The 20,273-nt window shown below is 29.9% G+C and overlaps 1 protein-coding gene across 1 annotated transcript in view; it reads left to right on the top strand.

The window, feature by feature from the left end:
* The window catches only part of Dhc62B (Dynein heavy chain at 62B), a 253,254-nt gene that overhangs the window by 226,136 nt on the left and 6,845 nt on the right, over positions 1-20,273 (top strand). Inside the window, exons 50-54 of the mRNA XM_075361705.1 lie at positions 1,403-1,681; positions 8,117-8,356; positions 11,141-11,326; positions 14,004-14,312; positions 18,270-18,499. Of these exons, the coding sequence (XP_075217820.1) occupies positions 1,403-1,681; positions 8,117-8,356; positions 11,141-11,326; positions 14,004-14,312; positions 18,270-18,499 (1,244 nt within the window). The remainder of the gene's footprint in view (positions 1-1,402; positions 1,682-8,116; positions 8,357-11,140; positions 11,327-14,003; positions 14,313-18,269; positions 18,500-20,273) is intronic.

Here is a 20,273-nt window from a genome sequence, read left to right as displayed (position 1 = left end):
GGTAATAAAAATTTACATTATTCATGATTATGAAATAATTCACATTAATTCTGTACTTAAAATTAGGTTTTATAGTTTAATTCTAAAAGTACAGTTGATTTTCCCCAAATTGACTTGGGCATGATCAATTTATGTTCAAATTCATAGAAAGTCAGTCAACATAAAAGTTTTTTCTGTAATGAAAGGAAATCCTGTTTTCATTTATCATTTATAATTTAAATTTGACACAACACAAAACCAACAAAACACTTTAACCTTTGCCCAGAACCTGATGTAATATGTCATTCACATATGTTACAAAAAAATTCCTCTGACACAATATTATGTTATTGAGTTTTGGCTATTGTTTTCTTTCAAAATACTGTAATGGGTTATGCATGGATAGTTCCTTGTTAATAACTGTTGATAAAAAATCAATAAGCAATTTGCCTATTGAAATATTGTGTAAGGATGTGTAGTTTTCATTAATATCTGTTAGTTTATTATTGTATTTGCTCAGATTGATTTGACTTCTTTTAATGTTTCAATATTATTTCTGTATTTTTTATTATTTGTTAGTGGTTTGCTGTTTATCCTACATTTAGTAAAGAAAAAACAGCTAGTGAACTGGCCACAGGAATAGAAGCTTATAAAAATTTTATGAGTATTATCAGTATTATCAGATAGATAGTTTTTCCAACTATAGTGTTAAGCTTGACTGAAGACTAATGATTCCATTACATTGATTAGATTGATTTCACACAATCATGCCCACATAAAATGATTGGTATTGCAAATCATTATGATAGAATGAGCTGAAGTTGCTGCTCATACTGTAAATATTGCACTGTGACATTTCTATCCAAGCTCCTATTTCTATCTTATAGATGTATACCTCTGATATATAAGTGTTAAAAAACTGCTCTTTTTGGTCTTGTCATGAAAGAAAGATGTTAATGTTTATTCAAATTGGATTTTACAATAATTAATTATTTAAAATATAATTAAATAAAATATTTTTTTTAATTAGAAAAATTAACATTATTCTGCGCAAAGGAAAATAGAATGAAGGTGTGAAGGAGTTAACCAAACATTCATTACATGTGATGTGATTACAGTAGTATTTATACAAACATTGTACACTGCAGGATATGATTCATAGTCAATTGATGTAATATATATGAACAGTAAACACAAATTAATACTGCAATAATGGCAGAAGAACTTTAATATTTATAATTTATATCCATTTTTCAAGAGGATACATGGAATTTTCCTGTTGCAACATCAATTCACTTATTTTTAATTGTTAAGATTTAAAAAAACATTATAACTTACTCGCAAGGACTTGTCAGTGAATGGAATCAATTTGGAAGTTGGTTAAGATAGAATCTAATGTACTACAATAATATTTATTTTTCAGTTGCCTGTGTCAATTCTTCAAAATTCAGTTAAAATGACAAGTGAACCACCAACGGGCTTAAAAAAGAATCTATTACGAATGTTTAATTCTGAACCTGTGGTAAATAGTGATTTCTATTATGGATGTCCAGGAAAAGATAGGCAGTTTACTAGACTGTTGTTTGGATTAACATTTTTTCATGCTGTCATTCTGGAAAGGAAGAAATATGGTGCCATAGGATGGAATATTCCTTATGATTTTAATGAGTCTGATTACCAGATTTCTGTACAGCAATTACAGGTCAGTTACAAGTATAAACTGTTAATATGTTCTGGACATTAATAGAATCAAAAGTTACTGGTTAAAGCACCTGTTAAAATTTATTAATTTTTTTTAAATCAGTTTGAATTTTGAATTTTGTTAAATATCCTAGTTAGTGAGTTTTATTTATTTACAAATTTTTATGATAGTTTATTTTTTATAAGTACATGTAATTACATGGGTTTGAATGATTAAATAATTTAGACGAGCTATAAAGAAAAAAAATATTAATAAATTTTAAACATTTTCTGGTTATTATAGAACAAGTGAAATATAGTATTCCAGGTGGTTCCTGCTAAACTACTGGCATATTCCCATTAATAGGTAAATGAAAATTCCACTGAAAAACGTTTCATAAATATAGGTGTGGAACACTTTGAGTAAAAAGAGCCAATCAAAAATGCCCCCTTTTTTACCCTCTAACATAAAAAAATGAAGTATTGCATTTACGCAAACTTGTAAGGCTAAATTTATTATTTTTTATGTAATTTACATACAGAATTCTCTTAAAGATTAGTTCAAGTGTGATGCATTCAATACATTTGGAGAAATCCCAAAAAATTAAATTTTTCATATTTTCTAATAAGAAAATATAAAAGTTACAGGAAAACAAAAATAGAAATTGAGCAAATATTTGTCTACTCCTAAATAATAGTATCTCCATCTCTACCAAACCAGACAGAAGTTTTTGTGTACGTGCAAGAAAAGATCTTTCATTATGCTTGAGGCAATTTTTAATAAATTACCAACCCATTTAAAAATTCTTCCTACCAATTTATTTGAAACATAATTGAAAGATTTTTTATTCCATATACATTATTACTTTACCCATTAGCTATTAATGTTAATCTTAAAACCCTGAATTTCCTGGATCTTCATTTTACGTGTGCAAATAATATGAGATCATATAATTTTCATTATTGCCTTCTAAAATATTTGTAATTGTTTTATTTATTTAGCATTTTCAAATATTTACTTTCTCCTGATATGTTCAGACACTTCCTTCTATTTATTCATAAAATAACACACTTACTCGTTCCTTACATAATGCAAATAATGTGTTACTTTTACTGAAGAGAATAAAATATTTATTTATTTAAACAAATGGACATCATAGATCTTTAAAAATTATTTATAAATAAAAAAAATAGTTTGCTTATTTACTTTAGACTTACAATGAAAATACTTACTATTTAAAGCTATATTATCGTACAGAATAAAATCACCAGTTAAGTTGAAATTCAGAACAGAACTTGTCAGACATACTTCATGATTTTGCAACACCAGCTTTCACATAGGTTACAAATTTTTTCTTTACAAAAAAACTACTGTTAATGGGATTTATTTAATCAGCAGATTTGTCATTATTAGTTCAATACTACTTGTAACTACTAGGGTAAAGTTTACACTTTCTTACTAATCATTTTAAGTAGATATGTTGTTTTATAAAAATACATAAATTACTTCCATAGAGTACATTGAAATAGAAATACCAGAAAACCTTTCCATTAGGAGTCAACTATTAGTATTATTATATATCAAATGCTGTGACAAACAGCAGTATCAACTTCTACACTTTCATCTCAGGAAATAGACAACATTTTTTTTCCTAAACAACTTCATGGAGAATGTTATTTTTTGCATTCTCTTTAATTTTATATAACTCTGTTGTAATTTGTATAGTGAAATTTTACTGTATAATCTAAAAATACTGTGTAACTGAGTATTGCAAATTTTATATAGTGTTAGTCTTTTCTGCGTAAAACTATTTTATAAATACTTTTAAATTTTTAGGTAAAATCTAAAAATAGCAAAATCCTATTGACTTTGACCTCTGTAATTACAAGAAGAAACAATGTCTCTAAGAAATTTAATAAAGAGAACAAAGTAAAAAATTCAATAAATGAATAGTATACAAATTGAACATTAAAATTATCTCTAAACCAACAGGCATAATGATAAAGCAATAGAGTAATTCCATGTTGCTATTGTAGGTCACATTTATGAATGGTATCTTTTTAGAAATTCTGTTTATCAATTGAATTTTATCTATAAAATTCAACCAAAAAAATTTAATTGTTTCCAGTGATATTACTGTGAGGTATTATTAATCAACGAATCAGCATTTGGGAACCATATATAGAGATTTTCATTTTAATTTTTCTCTTATTTTTGTTATTCTGATGTAAAATCTAATTAAGAAAAATATTTTTGTGCACAGTGTGATAAAAGCAACAAATTAAAAAAGTTTTCGTACAGTAATTACATAAAAAAAAAAAAAAAAATGTATATATTTTTATATACTTATATATTTAAATTTTATTCAATAAACCACTTACTACAGAATATTGATATAAGACATATCTTAGCTTAATTTTTCATGAAAGTACTTTCACAGGATCCTCATCCTCAGTCATGATTGAAATAATTCCGTTATTACATAATAAAAATACTAAAATAATGATAAGTATGTATTAATTTATATGAGTGCTGCTATCTACTGCAGTTTTTATAAGAACGTTTACCTCAAATACTATCTGATGGTTTATCAAACGGTAATTCTGTTTGTATTTATATATGTAATATTTGTCTAATATATTTAATTTTATGTCATCTTTATTAATTTCTACTACTTCTAATTTGTGTTAATATCAGAATTAGAATGTTTATTGTTTTAGATGGTCTGCCATATTCGATAAACCTTTTTTATTAATTTTGTAATTTCTATAATGTTCAAAAAATTTAGTTTTAAAGTATCTGTTTATTTTTCGTATATAAATACCATCACAAATATCAGGTATATAAAACTTTTGTCAACAGCTAAACATAGAAAAATGACAATTAGCATGATAACTGTTAAATAACTTTTCAACAGTTACGACATAAAAAAATGATAATTAGAAAATGCTAATTCCTACCTTGAAATGATCTATTTTTCTGTATGAAACTATCATACCTTAAGCTTCCCCTAAGATAGGGGAACTCAATAATTTGGGATGAAAAGAGTAGGGTTGTCACATCATTTAATGGCCATTGAAGAGAATTTGACATAAAAAACTTCAGAATATGACAGCGTAACAAAATTAATTTAATAATTTAATACTTTTCACATCTGTTTCAACAGTACTAGAACTATTGGCATATAAGTTGGCACAAAAAGCTACTAGCATTCAGCAAACATTTGGCACGGTACTAGGCTGACTGAAAACATTGTCAGTTTAATATAGGTGATATTTATAATCAAAAATGTATACGATGCTATTTAATTAAAACTAGTTTAGTATCCCAATTAATATTATTATTTTAAGGTACTTTAAGTAATTATATTTTCTACTCACTTTATTGTTGTAGCTCGCAAATTCTGAAATCACTGTTGTCAATAGATTCTAAAGATCTCATGTCCGAATCTGAATTCACATTTATCACAGAATTGTTGATTTGCACATCATGTAAATGTTCTTCAATGTATTTTTTTTTAGCGTTGACAACATGCTCGCAGACATTGCTCCACTCAGCTTTAGACACTTTATGAAATTCCTCTTCAGCTAACTTAAGAATGTCTGACATGTTAAAAGTTGTTTCTCTTTTAGCTACTTGCCCTTTAGTTGACTCCAAATCATTTCAATGGCATTTAAGTCAGGTTGATAAGGTGTCAGCCATAGAACTGTGTGACCGTAATTTTCGAAAATGTCATCTATTAGAAATTTCTTTTGATTTTTTTTGTGTAATTTTATATCATATGATTGAGTCTTTGTCATAGCAGGAGAACTATTAATTCATTGTTCGACTAACCATTTTATCATATCGCTTTTTAAAGAGTTAGAATTTGGCTTCTTTTTTAGCAGAAGATTGTGATACAATGCATTATCTAGTACAATGACTGATTGAGTTGGGAATACACTTCTCCTGTAACCATTTCGTGTACTTTTCAGAATCCATCTATTTGCGATACTCTCTTTTATTATTTGACGCATACATAAGTAGAGAATTGTTAATGAATCCTTCATTACAGATAGCATGAACAATTATTAATAGTGAGCCCTTGGATACTGATGGTTTCAGTCCCTCATGGTTTGTTGTGTATGTATAATTGTGGTGTCACATAACTACTGTGAATATAAAATCTGTATATAAAATCGGTCTTCCTTCTTCATGAAACAGGAAATTTGTCTAGAAATTTCATTCTTTGCATTTTAATGTCATGCCATTCTATCAGTATTTTCCAGTTTTCTTCTGTTTTTTTCCATGTAAATCCCATTTTATGTAGTATTCTCCTTAAAGATCTTTCACTCCCTTTGAAATTAATTTCACTTCTGCAGGCTTTTTGCTTAATTCTCTTCGCAGTAGGAATGCATTTTTCAGCTACATAAAATTGATTTATTAAACGCCTCAAGGCATCCGTCTCAAACAAATTTAAATTGCGCTAGTACTGGGGCGATTTACACGTTTTCTCAGCGAAACGAACTCAGATGGCATCTCAATTTCATTTGATTTCCCTTCTGCTATAATTTTTTGGACCATTCCTTTTGATACTTTTGTCGCCTGAACAGCCATATTCAACACTTCAGTTTTCCTCACTATTCTGGTTCCGGCATGGTTTGTAAAAAGAAATTGTAAACCTTGAATACACTTTCCCTCGCATGACTATGGACTATTGTACCTTTTCTTCCTAACTTAAGCATTTTAAAAGAAAATAACTGTATTGAAATATTAAAAATTTAAATGACTGAATTTATGATAAAACCTTAAATAAAAACAACACAACAAATAGTAAAATAAATCACTAATAGCTATTCACTTTATTAAGTAAAATATACACCGCAATAAATGTTTCTATAATAACCACTTCTAGAACATAATTGCAAGAGATGTGTGACATATGATTCTTCACAACGCAATGATTAAAGTAGATTAAAAATAAGTAAATGAAATTCTTAGAATTGCCTGTTGTGTTTACAACAATTCATAAATTGCAGAACATTAAAACAACCTGACTGCAACATCAATTTGTAATCTAGAATAAAACTCAATAATTACATATGCTACAGCAATTTTATGAAACCTGTTTTTTATATATTATCATACCACAAAAGACATATAGAAAATGACAGTGTTTTTAGTTTGCTTGTAAAACTGCTAGGTTAATGCATGCAAACTGCTAGTACAAAGGCTTTCAGTCCCTGCACAAACATATGTGCCGATACATTTACAGTCCATCCCAAGTAGTCTTATACAAAAAAAATAGGAAATAAGAACTCTCCAGATTTATAATGCTGTTATCCCTAAGGTATCTTAGCCTTATAATCAAAAAAAGAATCAAAATAACATAAATAAATGTAAAAAAATGAAGATTAAAAGTTTACTTGTCACCCCAACAAAATTTATTTACAAAAAAATTACAAAATAAACAAAGAAAAATAATAGAAATATAAAAAAATAAAGATCTATAGGTTCTTATCGATACCTCTTCAACAACTAAGCTTTTTAACTCAAAAATAAGATTAAAAAGAAAAATGATAATAAAGTACATTTCTTATCAAACCATTCATTCAAGATTTCAGTTAAAAGAGACTAATTAATAAAAATACCTTAGCAGTCAAATTAGTGAGCTATTTAAAATTAATTAAACAGGCCAAAACTCTAATCCAAAGTGGTGATTTTTTGAAAAGTGTTTTTTTTTTGTTATAGAAAATCTGTTTCATAGGTCGTTTTGATGTCAGAGAGTATGCAAAGTTTCTTTTCGTTTTTAGTGTTTAACAGTTGAGCAGTATTTAAGAGATACTGTAGACTACTTTTGCAACTAGCAATATAACTACCATATAATAGCCACCATTTTGGTTCAGATTGTCATAGCCTAACTTTTTTGCCTTAGTTTTGTGTCTGTCCTGTAAAGTCATGTGTCACAGTTTTATCATTTCCATTTAAAATTTTGTAGTTGCCCCTTCATACCAATGGACCCCTGCATGCTTGGTGTGTGTTGGCTTGTCCTACTGAAAAATAGATTATTTGAGGTAAGAGCATTTACCTTAAGTACAAGTATTAATATGCATTTATTTAAGTAATATATAAAACATGGATGTATATCACCAACACTTAAGAGACTGTTTTCTTCCATAGTTTAGTAGTAAACAATAAGTAAAAATTCTCTACTTTAGAATTAGAAAGTTTTCATATACTGTAAATTAATTCTCTGTTAAAATTAAATACTGCTATTTATTTTATTCTTAGCCCATTATATTTTTAATTTTACAAAATGATTATACATACTTAACGTGTTTCACTGTTTATACAATTATTTTTAGTCACTTATTTCTTCAAGATACTGATTTCCTGGTACAAAGATGTGTTTGTAACCAATTGACAACTCCCTGATGTTGTAAAAATTATTTATTTTGTTTTTGTTATGATTCCCAGATGTATATTAATGACTCAAAAGATATCCCATATGATGCGATACACTATATGACTGGAGAGTGTTCATATGGGGGTCGTGTATCAGATGATTGGGATCAGAGAACACTGAATACGATTCTAGCAAAGTTTATTGATCCTAGAGTGATTGAGCCAGAGAAATATAAATCATTTCCTGCAACAGAATTAGATTATGACATACCTTTTAGGTATGAATTTTTAAACTACATTAAAGTAATTGATGTAAGTTCATTTGTATTCTCATATATATTTTTATTATTAGTATTATATATATATATATATACCGAGTAGTCTATTTAAAGTGAGACACATCTATATCTCAAAAACTACACATTTTAGGGAAAAAGTTTCCTATTAAAGTTTTTCCATTTCAAGGGGGAAATATGTTTACAGCCTATGTTGTCCTTGATAAGGTTAAATAAAGGTCATCTTAATTTTTTTAATTAGGAACCTATATTTTTTATTGAAATATTTAATTATTTGGGGAAAAAATTAAAAATTTCATTTCAGACTTTTTTTTTTCTAAAACTGATAGTTTTTTCATTATTCATCTTCAAAAATTCTGTAGGCCTATCTATAAATTGGTGTTTTCAGTTTCATTAGGTCTGGCCCAGCTGACAAGTTACATCCAGCTGATGTTAAATTTTAAATAAAAGAAAATTAAATTCACACCCAGCCTTTGGGATTCTATTATGCCTGAGTACCCAGCTCATCCACAATTTCTTGTTCACTGCAGCTTAGCAAATCTCTGTAAACAACAACACCTGTAGGCAAATTAAGATTATCATGCGGCTCAACATATTCTCTTCTTTAACACTAGAATTTTCTGCGATTGATTGTCATTAGCTGTTTCAATGAAGAGACAGTATGTGTCTTATGTATCTCTTTTACAGATCCTCCAACACTATTGGTGATTCCCTGGATAAGGAGGAAAAGACTAATTTTTGCAAAATTGCTACTTCCTTCGTAATAACAAGGTACTTTGATCTCTCCATGCTGTTGTTAATAGCTTGTCATTGACTTAACACCTCATTATGAAAAAGTAAGAAGCCCTTACTTTTCTTCCTCTTCACTTAGGTGAATTGGAAGATTTCAAAAGGGGGGATATAAACCTGGTAGAATCAGCATATGTTGTGGCCAAAAGCAGATGCCCAGTCTCTGCACTGACTATAGGCCCCTAGTCACCAAGTTTTTAGGGCTCCATATACCAACAGAAGGGCATATCACTACATGCCTGCCATCACAGGATGCATGCGGATAAGCGTTGGGTCTCTGTTACACCTATTATCATTTCAACCCTGGCTGTCCTACTGCCAGCTCAAAATGAAATATAAGTTTATGCCCAAAATCATTCTTTAAAATACAAATTTTCTGGTGAAGTCAAAAAGTCTATTCCTTCGTTTCCTTGTATTGACCTGCAATTGGAAGGCAGGTCAGGATCATTAAAAACAAATTGTCACTATGTAGGTGGTTAAAGTATAGACTTAAGATTTGATATAGATGTACCCTTGTCTTGTGCTGAATGTATTAAGGATAGATAACTAATCAATTCTTAGTACTGTTGCTTACCTGAAACTACTTGTAAATTTAAATCAGCAACTTTCAGTGGGATATTGTGACTTTAATACTAAATTCTCGAACATATTTTTACAGGTTAATCACCACTAACCTATTTTTTTTGTTGCCATCTATTAATAACCCAGCTAACCAGAAGATGCCTGGATTTTCTTGCTCTTGGGGTAGGACCCTAATTATTTCTTTGTTTCAAAATTTTCAAAATGCAAATCTTATTTTTTGGTTTCTTTCTGTAATTGTTTTTTAATGTAATTTTGATTAAAGCAAATAGCTGTGTTACTAGTTTATATGAATGAGTAAAGCTTTCAATCCTAGATTTTGATTGAAAGAAAAACAACAAATCAAAGAAATGCTATTTCTTCATATTATTTACAAGAGGTCGGTATAAAATTAATTGAGGTCGGAGATGGATTACCAGCAGAACAATCAGATATTAGCCAGACAAATCAAAGACTGCAGATTATGGAAAATGGTAATAAAAAAAAAACAACAGAGAGATAGACAACTGTGATAGCAGATCCGTTAGATAAAGAATTAGCAAATGTGTAATGTAGTAATTCTATGTGGTTTACATAAAATATATTTCATGCATGATATGAGGACTTTTAGCAGAAAATCTGATCTTGCAAAACGAAATAAAATATTAAAAAATCAGAACTGAGTGATTAAAAACAAACTAACAGATTTAAAAGACAGATTATGCAGAAATAACTTATTATTTAAAAGTGTTATAGAAAGAATGATGCAGCTAAATAAGGCAGAAAACCTCTTTATACAGTTTTCACAGTCAAGACTAAACATATGAATTATCAAGGGCCACTGCTAGGTAAAAGGAGATAATGAGCCTATCATCATCCACATGCCCTGATGATGACGAAATCAATTAGACATTGCATATGTCTGTAATATTAATCTAGTTTGTGCATTCACACAAACTAAAGGAACTCAGTTAAATTTTGCATATAGACTTTTCTCTTGAAATTACAAAAAAGCAAGCTGTCTTCTTCAGAAGACAATAGCTGAAAATTAATAAGGAAAAGAAATTTCCATGGCAGTCAACCAGCGATAGATGGTCTTATCTTTGTACTCAGGTTCTTACAAGAGGTGTGTTCTAGTTTCTTAAAAATTTTATAGGAACGATTGTTTAGAATTATTAGTCATGTTTCTGAGGTCAGTAAAATAATAAACAGTGTTGATTCTATTGATGGTGCTTATAGAATTAAAGTGAACGCATAAAAAAATGTTTTTCATTTAGATACTAAAAATATTATTTAATTTTTTTTGCAATAAAATGTAGAATTTTTCACACATAATTTTAGATTTTGTTTTAAAATGAAAAAGCTAATTTTTTTATGTGATATCTGTAAAAATGTCTGAATATACGAGAAAACATTTACATTTTGAATATATGAAGTGGAATGTTTTTTCTAGGAACTCCCTGATAATCCTACCCCAGAACTTTTTGGATTACATGCTAATGCAGCCATAGCATGTGATATTAAGTTAACTGAGTATTTTTTGGGGGCACTTGCTAAAGTTCAAGTGGCTTCTAGAAGGAGACAAAAAGGTGAAGAAAATGAACTGGTAGATTCTGTCACTAACAAAATATTACAAAAGGTAAATAGAATATGTTTATATGAGTATTTCTTAATAATAATTATTGTTTTCATTTCAAATATTTTTCTATGAATTTTAAAAGTATAAAAAATATAAATATTCTTGTAGGAATGTAAATACATGTATCTACTAGGATTGGTGTCAAATCACTTGTTATTTAACATGATTTTAAAAGAGCTAGTAAAGACACCCAGGAATATCCATATTGCCAATGAAATATGATATTTTGAAACTTTTGGGCTAGTCACATCTAACTGACAGTGTTATTCTTTGTTATCATTCATTACATCAGCCATTATTCATAGAAACCATAATAAAACAGACTCGTATGAAATTTACATGAGTCCATAGAATCCATAAAGTATATATCATGGTAGTCATCTCACTTTCCCTACCTCCTTTCCTTTTGAAATTTAAAAATAATATTACTGTTATTGTCATTGTGTTCAGTGAGCATATTTCTAAATAAGTATATAAACACATTTTCAGTAAAAAACATTTATAGGTCAATGACTTATATTTTGTATAAAATGTTGTCAGATTGTATTGTAGAAGATTATATCTTTTATTTTTGTAAAATTTTTAAACAAAATATACCTCATGTACCAACTGGTTAGTAACTTCTGATTATTATTTGACAAATCTGAGTGGATACCAAGACGTATTAATTAGTTCCCTGAAATTTTAATTTTTGTAAATTTATAGTAACTTACAAAAATTCTGTCAGTTGTTAATTGTTCAAATCCTGTTTTTTCTAGAATCATTAAATTCATAATTTTTTTCTAAAACATTCAAAGTATGACTGAAATACTATGGTTAAGTAAAAGTTACAAAAAAAAAAAAACAACGTTTTAAACATATTCATCACAATAAATCTGTCTGTTTTTCTATCTCTTCCTAAGATTTTTGAGAATGAATGATGATTATAATTGATGAATTTGCTTTGACATTTATCGTAAGTGTTTGTTAGAACAGGTGCATTCTGAGTACACAAAGCAGCGATAATTGTATTGTAAGATGGATTTGGACTTTTCTAATTTTCTAAGTTAAATACTGTGCTACGTGACTGGTACATTAGAAGTAAATAACTAATTACTGCATTTGTTTCATTTTTATTCTATAGATTTATAGAAATATTCTCAGAAATTATATTTACATACATTTACAAAATTATTTTTGTCTGATATCAAGTACAAGAAGCCCTCTAGTGGTTGATATTCTGTTGTGACTATACAGTTCACACCACCCTAAGTCTCCCAAAAAAATAAATACTTGTTTTTATTTAAACTTATTGGTTTTTCTTTTTTTTAATTAAAATAGAATATTGTTTGGAAGGTGTCTGGCCTGTCATTCTTTTCATATTTATATAGCCACAAAACCCTGTCAGCCTCCATGGCATAAGTGGTAGCATCTCGGCCTTTCATCCAGAGATCCCAGGTTGGGACCTGGAAATCAAGCCTGAAGTCCTGGTCAGGCTTGGCATTTTCACTCTCTACATAATTGCCATTTCATCTCATCCTCTGAAGCAATACCTAAGGGTGGTCTCAGAGGCTAAAAAAATAAGAAAGAGACCCACAAAACCCTTATACATAATTTCACTGATATTAAGGATACACACCTAATTAACAAAAATTTTAACTCCTACACATTATATTTAAATGGGTATCATTATGAGTACTTGCATTTAAATTTGTATAAATATTGGGTGTGGTATAAAGAAAAAAAACAATTTTGTGTAAATTTTTTGTTAACATGTATGGTATTTTCAAAAAATAGATATTTTATAATACGATAGTTTCAAGAATGCCTTTTTTATCAGTTTTACAGTGGTACTCATATATGGTCATATCGACTCTAGGCTCAAACTTCCTCTCTTACCCTATTCACGTTACCCAGATTGTCAACATGAAAATCAGTTCATGATGTGACTCTGTCATGACTTATAAACAGGATAACTTATTTCAGTTTTGCATACCCCTCAGATATCTGTACAACACTTTTGAATCACTGCATTAGAGGATGCCAGCAACCTTTGATGTAATTGAACGATCACCTGCATCTGTTTACTGATCACATTCTTTTAAACCACAAACTATCTATACATTTATTTTTTTAATAGAAAATATAAAAATATGAAAATAGAATGAAATTGTGTACAAATTTGAAAATTACTACACAAAAAGTAAATTTTTAAAATGAACATCATTATTTTTTAGAGTATATAAAGACAAGAAAAAATTTTCAAAATAAGGCCAAGCATCTGTTTTAAAAAAATATATAAATATAATAACAAGTATGAAAAATAGTGAAAATTTTTTGATAATTCAAAATGATATGTTGCATATACAAATTTAAAAGTAACAATCTAATAAAGCGGCAAAACATTTTTATTTTGACAACTTCTCTGAACCTGGTAAGCGATAACAGAAGACAAATATGTTGTGGGTATTAAATTGGTATTTAACTGTGGTCAAATGTATGTTTTTATTTTTGATAAGATTGTTATTAAAAGACTTTTTAACTAAGTACATTTTCAAAGTTAGATTGTTGATGAATGTAACAAAGAAATCTTTAAGACAGTGCTTAGCAATCTTTCACTATTTTAGTGGTTTAGTCATTAGTATATTTGCAACTGGTAAAGATTAAAGATAACAAATTTGATTTTCTTTAATTTCAGCTTCCCGAGTTGTTTGATCTTGGCCAGATATCAGAAGATTATCCTCATGACTATAATAAATTAATGAATACAGTGCTTATTCAGGAAATGAAAAGATATAATAAACTTTTAGTAGTTATAAGATCATCACTGGTTAATCTTGAGAAGGCTATTCAGGGATCTGCCGCTATGACTCCATATCTTGAATCAATATCAAACAGCTTAATCGCAAATAGATGCCCTACAATATGGTTACAAGTATCATATCCAAGTTTGAAACCACTGGCTAGTTATATAGATGATTTTTTGAAGAGGATTGAATTTCTTAAAGTAATTTTTTCTTTTTATTTATTGACAAGGTAGTATAGTGCATGAATAAAAATAAAAGCTGGAGTTGGAGAAGGTTGAGACTGTATTACTACCGAATCTGAAATCAATTATACCCATCTAATAGAACAAGAGATAAATATTAAAAATTAAAAAACACGACTGCTAAAAAAAAATTGCTCTTTCTTTCTGAATTGGCTCCTTTGTGATTTTGTATTTTATTCACAAATACCCCATTTGAATTTTGAAAATTGAAAAATTTGTTGTGAAGATATAACAACATTCCAAATAACCGTGATCTGTTAGATTGGGAGTGTAATGATGCAAGCAAAAGTTAGCCTTCAACCTACGAACAAATATCCCGTTTGGATTTTGAAAATCAGACAATTGTTTGCAGATACAAGAACACCCCATTGCACCTCCCAAAACCGTGGCCCAGGGGCACCCTGTTTGTTACTAGTTGATGATGATTGGTCTAGCTTCGCACAAGGTGCTCGCATCACCTCACCACTCTAATCTCAAATGCAGTCCTCACAGGGAGCCCATTATTATTATTAAACAGAAGTTTTTATTAAACAAGAATATTTTTAATTTATTTAATTTTATTTGATTTAACGTAAATTTAATTTTATTATTTTTGTGATATTATTCATTCAATTGATTTGAATCATTCAGTTTAATCCTAGCTCACACAGTGATAGAAGCTCATAGTTCACAGTTCATTAATTCAATTAATTAAAATTTGTGCTTGAACCGGCAAATTTTCACTACTACATTATATAGTCTATGACACTCCTGGAAATGTAAGGATTCCAACACAGGGTCATACATCTAAATCAGTTAAGCCATTGAGCTGCTACAGTGGAACAAACATACATATACCCTAAATACATTGCACTCCTTTTTGGGCAGTCATGTAGAAATAATAATTGTTGTACTTTTACTTATGCACATTTAATTTATTACCATTTTCATGTTTTATTGGTTATAATTCTTTATTATGTAATTAGTATTAATAATTCAATAATAAAGGTTAAAAAAGAAGAATTTTAATTTAGGTATATTTTTAAACTAAAAAAATCTTAACTAGTGCTTGAATGTATATTGTATCCTTAATTACCCTAAATAAATTAGATGTACAATTATTATTGTACAATATTTAGAATTTGTTTTACTTAATATTTTATTAATTAGAATTTTCAAATTCTTTTTTTGTACGATTATTTTCATTTTTGATTGTACTATGATTATTATTAACACTTACTTGAAATTTGCTTTATATGTCCAGTTCCTGTACAAGTTCACCATATTCTCTGCCTTCATGGGAACAGTCACTTTCATTATGACTGTCTAGATTTATGATAAATTTATCTGTCATTTCATCAACTAGCAGTTCCATCTTCTTATACTCAGTTTTACCTTTTTTACATGTTCACAATATGATTTCCAATCATCCTTATTAATTTCATTGATTTTTTCCTCAGCTAATTTTTTAATATCTGACGTTAAAAATGTTGTGTTATTACTACCAAAGTACCTTTTCAGAGGGACCATACTATCTGATTGGATTTAAATTGGGATGCTAAGTTGGCAGTCACAGAATCTGATGCCTGTGTTTTTTTAATAAGCAGCATGAATATAATTGGAGTAAGTTAAGTGAAATGGGAAAGAAAAAGTAAGGTTAATGGCAATGTTATTAAATTTATTAGTCAGGAAATAAAGAAAGGAAGAAATTCTAAACAAAAAAATACCAGAATGAGTACAGAGGATGAGTTTTACTAATGATAGGATAATTTAAATGAGGGATTAAGCCAAAGGACTTGTTTTAAAAATGAGTGTACATTCTGATTAGTCAGTAGAAGGATAATGTGATCATGTAATCTATGAACAGATTTAGAAGATTATGGTAGGATAGTAATGGGAGATTGGATTGCTGTGGTACAAGGAAGGACAAGATGAGCAAGTAATGAGAAAGTATGATCTGAGTACATGGAATGAAAGCAGAGAAAGGTTTATTGAATTTTGTAAGGAAAATAGAATGTTCATAATAAATACTTGGTTTAAATGCCATAAAATAAGACTCTATGCATGGAAATAAGCGTTTTTTTGAAAACAGATATCAAATCTATTATATAATTGTAAAAGAAGCATTCAAAGATGTGATCAAAAGGGCACATGCATTCAGTGTCAGGAGTCAACAGTGATAATGATCATATGCTTCTAGTAATAGAAATAAATTCAGTATTGAAGAAAGTTAAAAGAGCAAAGAACATAACTAAATGGAATCAAGGAAAACATAGCACTTCATTAAGGAAAAAAGAATAAAGATTCTGAGGCGTACCAGAGAGATGATTGAAAAAATGGAAGACAGTAGGAAATACAACAGGAAGGATGAGGAAGAAGCTCTATATAGAAAATTGAATAATAAATAAAAAGAGCAACACAAAAAGCAAAAGAGAAATGGCTTCGAGACAAATGCTCAGATATAGAAGAATTAGAAAAGAAAAGAACACCACTAATGTATAAAAAAGGAAAAAAACAGTAAAATGAGATAAGTGAAGGAAGAGTATAGGCATTAAAGGGATTACCAGTAGTATTGGTAAAGTAAACAGAAAGAAAAGGAAGATTCACTTAAAAAGTGGAGAGAAAACATGGAGGAACTAAGCCAGTCTAACATAAAGCCAAGCGATCTCCCCTTTGAAGATCAGATTGAAATGGAAGAGAATTAAATAGGAGCATCAATCCTAAAATCGGAAGTTAACTTCCAGTTTATGGTGATAATAAAGCTACAAGCTATTGTTAGGAGTGGTCCTCTTGAAAGATTTTATAATTTTCAACATGAGTAATGTCTTATTATTTGTGTTCAGTGCTGAATATCTTATAAACAAACTGCTTGACAATTTTTCAGGAATGCTTGTCAAAATAGTTCTACATCAAAAAAAGTTTATTTTTAAGTAGTTAGAAAGTAATGCTTTAGTGGTAGAGTGAAAAGAAAAAAAGAGCCAATTTTTTTCACAAACACTGTATTCAATCTTTAACACTAGAAAATGATTGAAGCCAATTTGTCAATCTTCAATGATAAAAATCTATTACAATGCAGTTAACATTACCTCAAAATTTTGTGATGATCAGTGAAACTGTTCACTTTGGAGATTTACACTGATGAAATGGCGTAATTCATATCAGAGCACTAAAATTAAGCTCTTTTTCCATTCACACCCATAAAACATTATTTTATGGACATTTAACAATTTTTTTATTGATTTCACCAAATTGGTAATATTTTTAAAATAATGCACTGGAAATATAGCATGCAGTTCTTATAAAAATCAAACAGTTAATGAGATATTCAGCCTTAAACACAAGTAAACAAAAATTTTCATTGAACTTTAGATGCATGCCTCTCAAGAGAACCAACAATAAGGAAGAATGGCTATGCAGCTCTCTCTAGAGAACTTAACATTGAACATATAAAAGATAATTTTTTGTATTATTTACAGAATATACTTCCATGAAAACAGCAACTTTGAATCAGCTTTATGAATTATTGTACTTTTTTTTTATCCTTTCTTCTTTTATCTCAATGGCATTGACTGTAATGAACATTAGCAAGTAAATTCCAGTGGAATGCAAGGAAACTGCATTCCACAGTGTTTAACTTCACACATTTACTGGAATGTTAGTAACATTTTTTAATAAAATTGTTGAACACAGGTAGAAATTGAAATTGTCTTGCTACCTGTTCTTCTAAGTAAAGTTCCTCTTTTTATATAGTATCTGAATGGATGTCATGAAAATTACTTGTTCACATTGAATTTTCAGTTTGGAAATGTGTCAGTAACCTGTGTTCAATATACTTACTCTCGCTATTGATTAGCAGTGCCTTAAAAATGTTATATCACTTGAAAGAAAAAAAAAATAGTTGTATTTGATGGGTTACTTTTGTTCTTTTTGTTTTAGAGATGGCATCAGACAGGAATACCATCAAATTTTTGGTTGCCAGGCTTTTTCTTCACTCAGTGTTTTTTGACTGCTGTGCTGCAAACATTTGCTCGCAATCATGCCATTTCTATCATTCATGTTTGTTTTGATTATAAAGTTCTTAAGGTCGATCGAACAGAAAGACCACCAAAAACAGGAGTCTTAATCTATGGATTGTACATTGAAGGTGCTCAATGGGATAGAGAGTTGTAAGTATAAATTACTATTTAAAATGATAATGCTGATTCTTTAAATACTCAAATCCATAAGATTATAACAGCCTTCTAGTTAATGTTCAGTTTATTATCAGGTATTACACTCCAGGTAATAAAATTAAAGTAAAACAGAAACTGGTGTTTCTGTGTTGTACTTATTTACAGTATGCTTTTGATAATCTGACATATATCAGGCAGCCCAGGTGTCATATTACTAGAATTACCTTAATTTCAATGGAATAACCAACAGAAAACATTACATACGAGGTCTTCTTCTTTTTCCTGTTTAGCCTCCGGTAACTACCGTTTAGATAATTCTTCAGAGGATGAATGAGAATGATATGTATGAGTGTAAATGAAGTGTTAGTCTTGTACATTCTCAGTTCGACCATTCCTGAGATGTGTGGTTAATTGAAACCCAGCCACCAAAGAACACCGGTATCCACGATCTAGTATTCAAATCCATGTAAAAATATCTGGCTTTACTAGGACTTGAACGCTGTAACTTTCAACTTCCAAATCAGCTGATTTGGGAAGACGCGTTAACCACTAGACCAACCCGGTGGGTTACATACGAGGTCTGTAAATAAATTAATGAGACTGGTTTTTTTTTGTAGACAAAGTGACAACACTGTAAAGTTACTAGTAAACATATGGTTATATGAACAGCTGATCTATATTATGTATTAATGTTTTTAGTCTATTGTTGCCACATGAGACATAAACAAACTTTTCATGAAACGAGGTTTTGTTGTGCGTTACAAAAATGAGGAATACTAATTTTGAGCAACGTTGTGCAATCAATTTTTGTGTTAAACTTAGTGAGAATGCTACTGAAACTTTTTCAAAATTAGTAAGGGTATATGGAGATGACACTCTGTCATGAGCCTAAGTTTTTAGGTGGTTTAAAGCATTTTCAGATATCCGGGAATCAGTTGCGAACGATCCACGCCCTGGAAGTCTGTTACGGAATGGAACACAGGAATGGCGGGAGTTTCAACATTTCTCCCTACACATCGCAGAGCCTGGACAATGTCCCTTGCTGCTGTATGATTCTATAATCGGGCGCGTGTTTCAAGGGTTATTTAGTGGCGGTTATAAGTTTTAAGTTTTATTTATGGATGGATTTGGTGATTTGGGTCCGTATGGACGAACGTTTTAAATTGATTACTGTGTCTGACCATGGGAGATTGATATTTTTCAGCCTGGTGCTTCCGGCATGATTCCCCTTCAGTCTGTCCGAAGATGCCCTTTCGGTATTAGCAGCTTAGGGCTAGCAGGAATACACCAAAACAGGGCCCTAGTTGTTTGGAGGGAGCAATGCGCTCCCTTCTCCGGGGGAGTCGCATGTGCTGATTGAATTAAATTGTAATTTTTTAGTATGGTGGGTAACAGGGTTGCAGATCATCATCTTTTGTGGCTGCCCTTCACGTTGTTATTCTGCTGGGCTCTTCTACCGGACTTCAGTCCGTGGCGGCGGGTCGTGTTGTGGGTCTTCTTTCTTCTCTTTCTTCTTTCGTTGACCTCTTCTTTCTTCTTTGGCCTACACTTTTCATGAGTTGGCAGTAATCGAATTAGACTAGACGCCAATAAGCTTGAAAAACCCGTGGCCCTTAAGGGCTGAACGGGGGAAAGTGCAGGTTTCTTCTTTCGGCAGGTTTCGGTCTGCGGCTGGTGGCTGCTTGGATTATTCCCCCTCTTCTTCTTTCTTGAAAGATAAAAGGAAATAAGGAACTTACAATGGGGTTAAACTTTCGCGGTCGCGGTT

The sequence above is a fragment of the Lycorma delicatula genome, chromosome 4, assembly GCF_047948215.1.
Source record: "Lycorma delicatula isolate Av1 chromosome 4, ASM4794821v1, whole genome shotgun sequence".
NCBI lineage: Eukaryota > Metazoa > Arthropoda > Insecta > Hemiptera > Fulgoridae > Lycorma > Lycorma delicatula.
The sequence above is the reverse complement of the archived record's forward strand: the minus strand, read 5'-3'. Positions and strand labels throughout refer to the sequence as shown.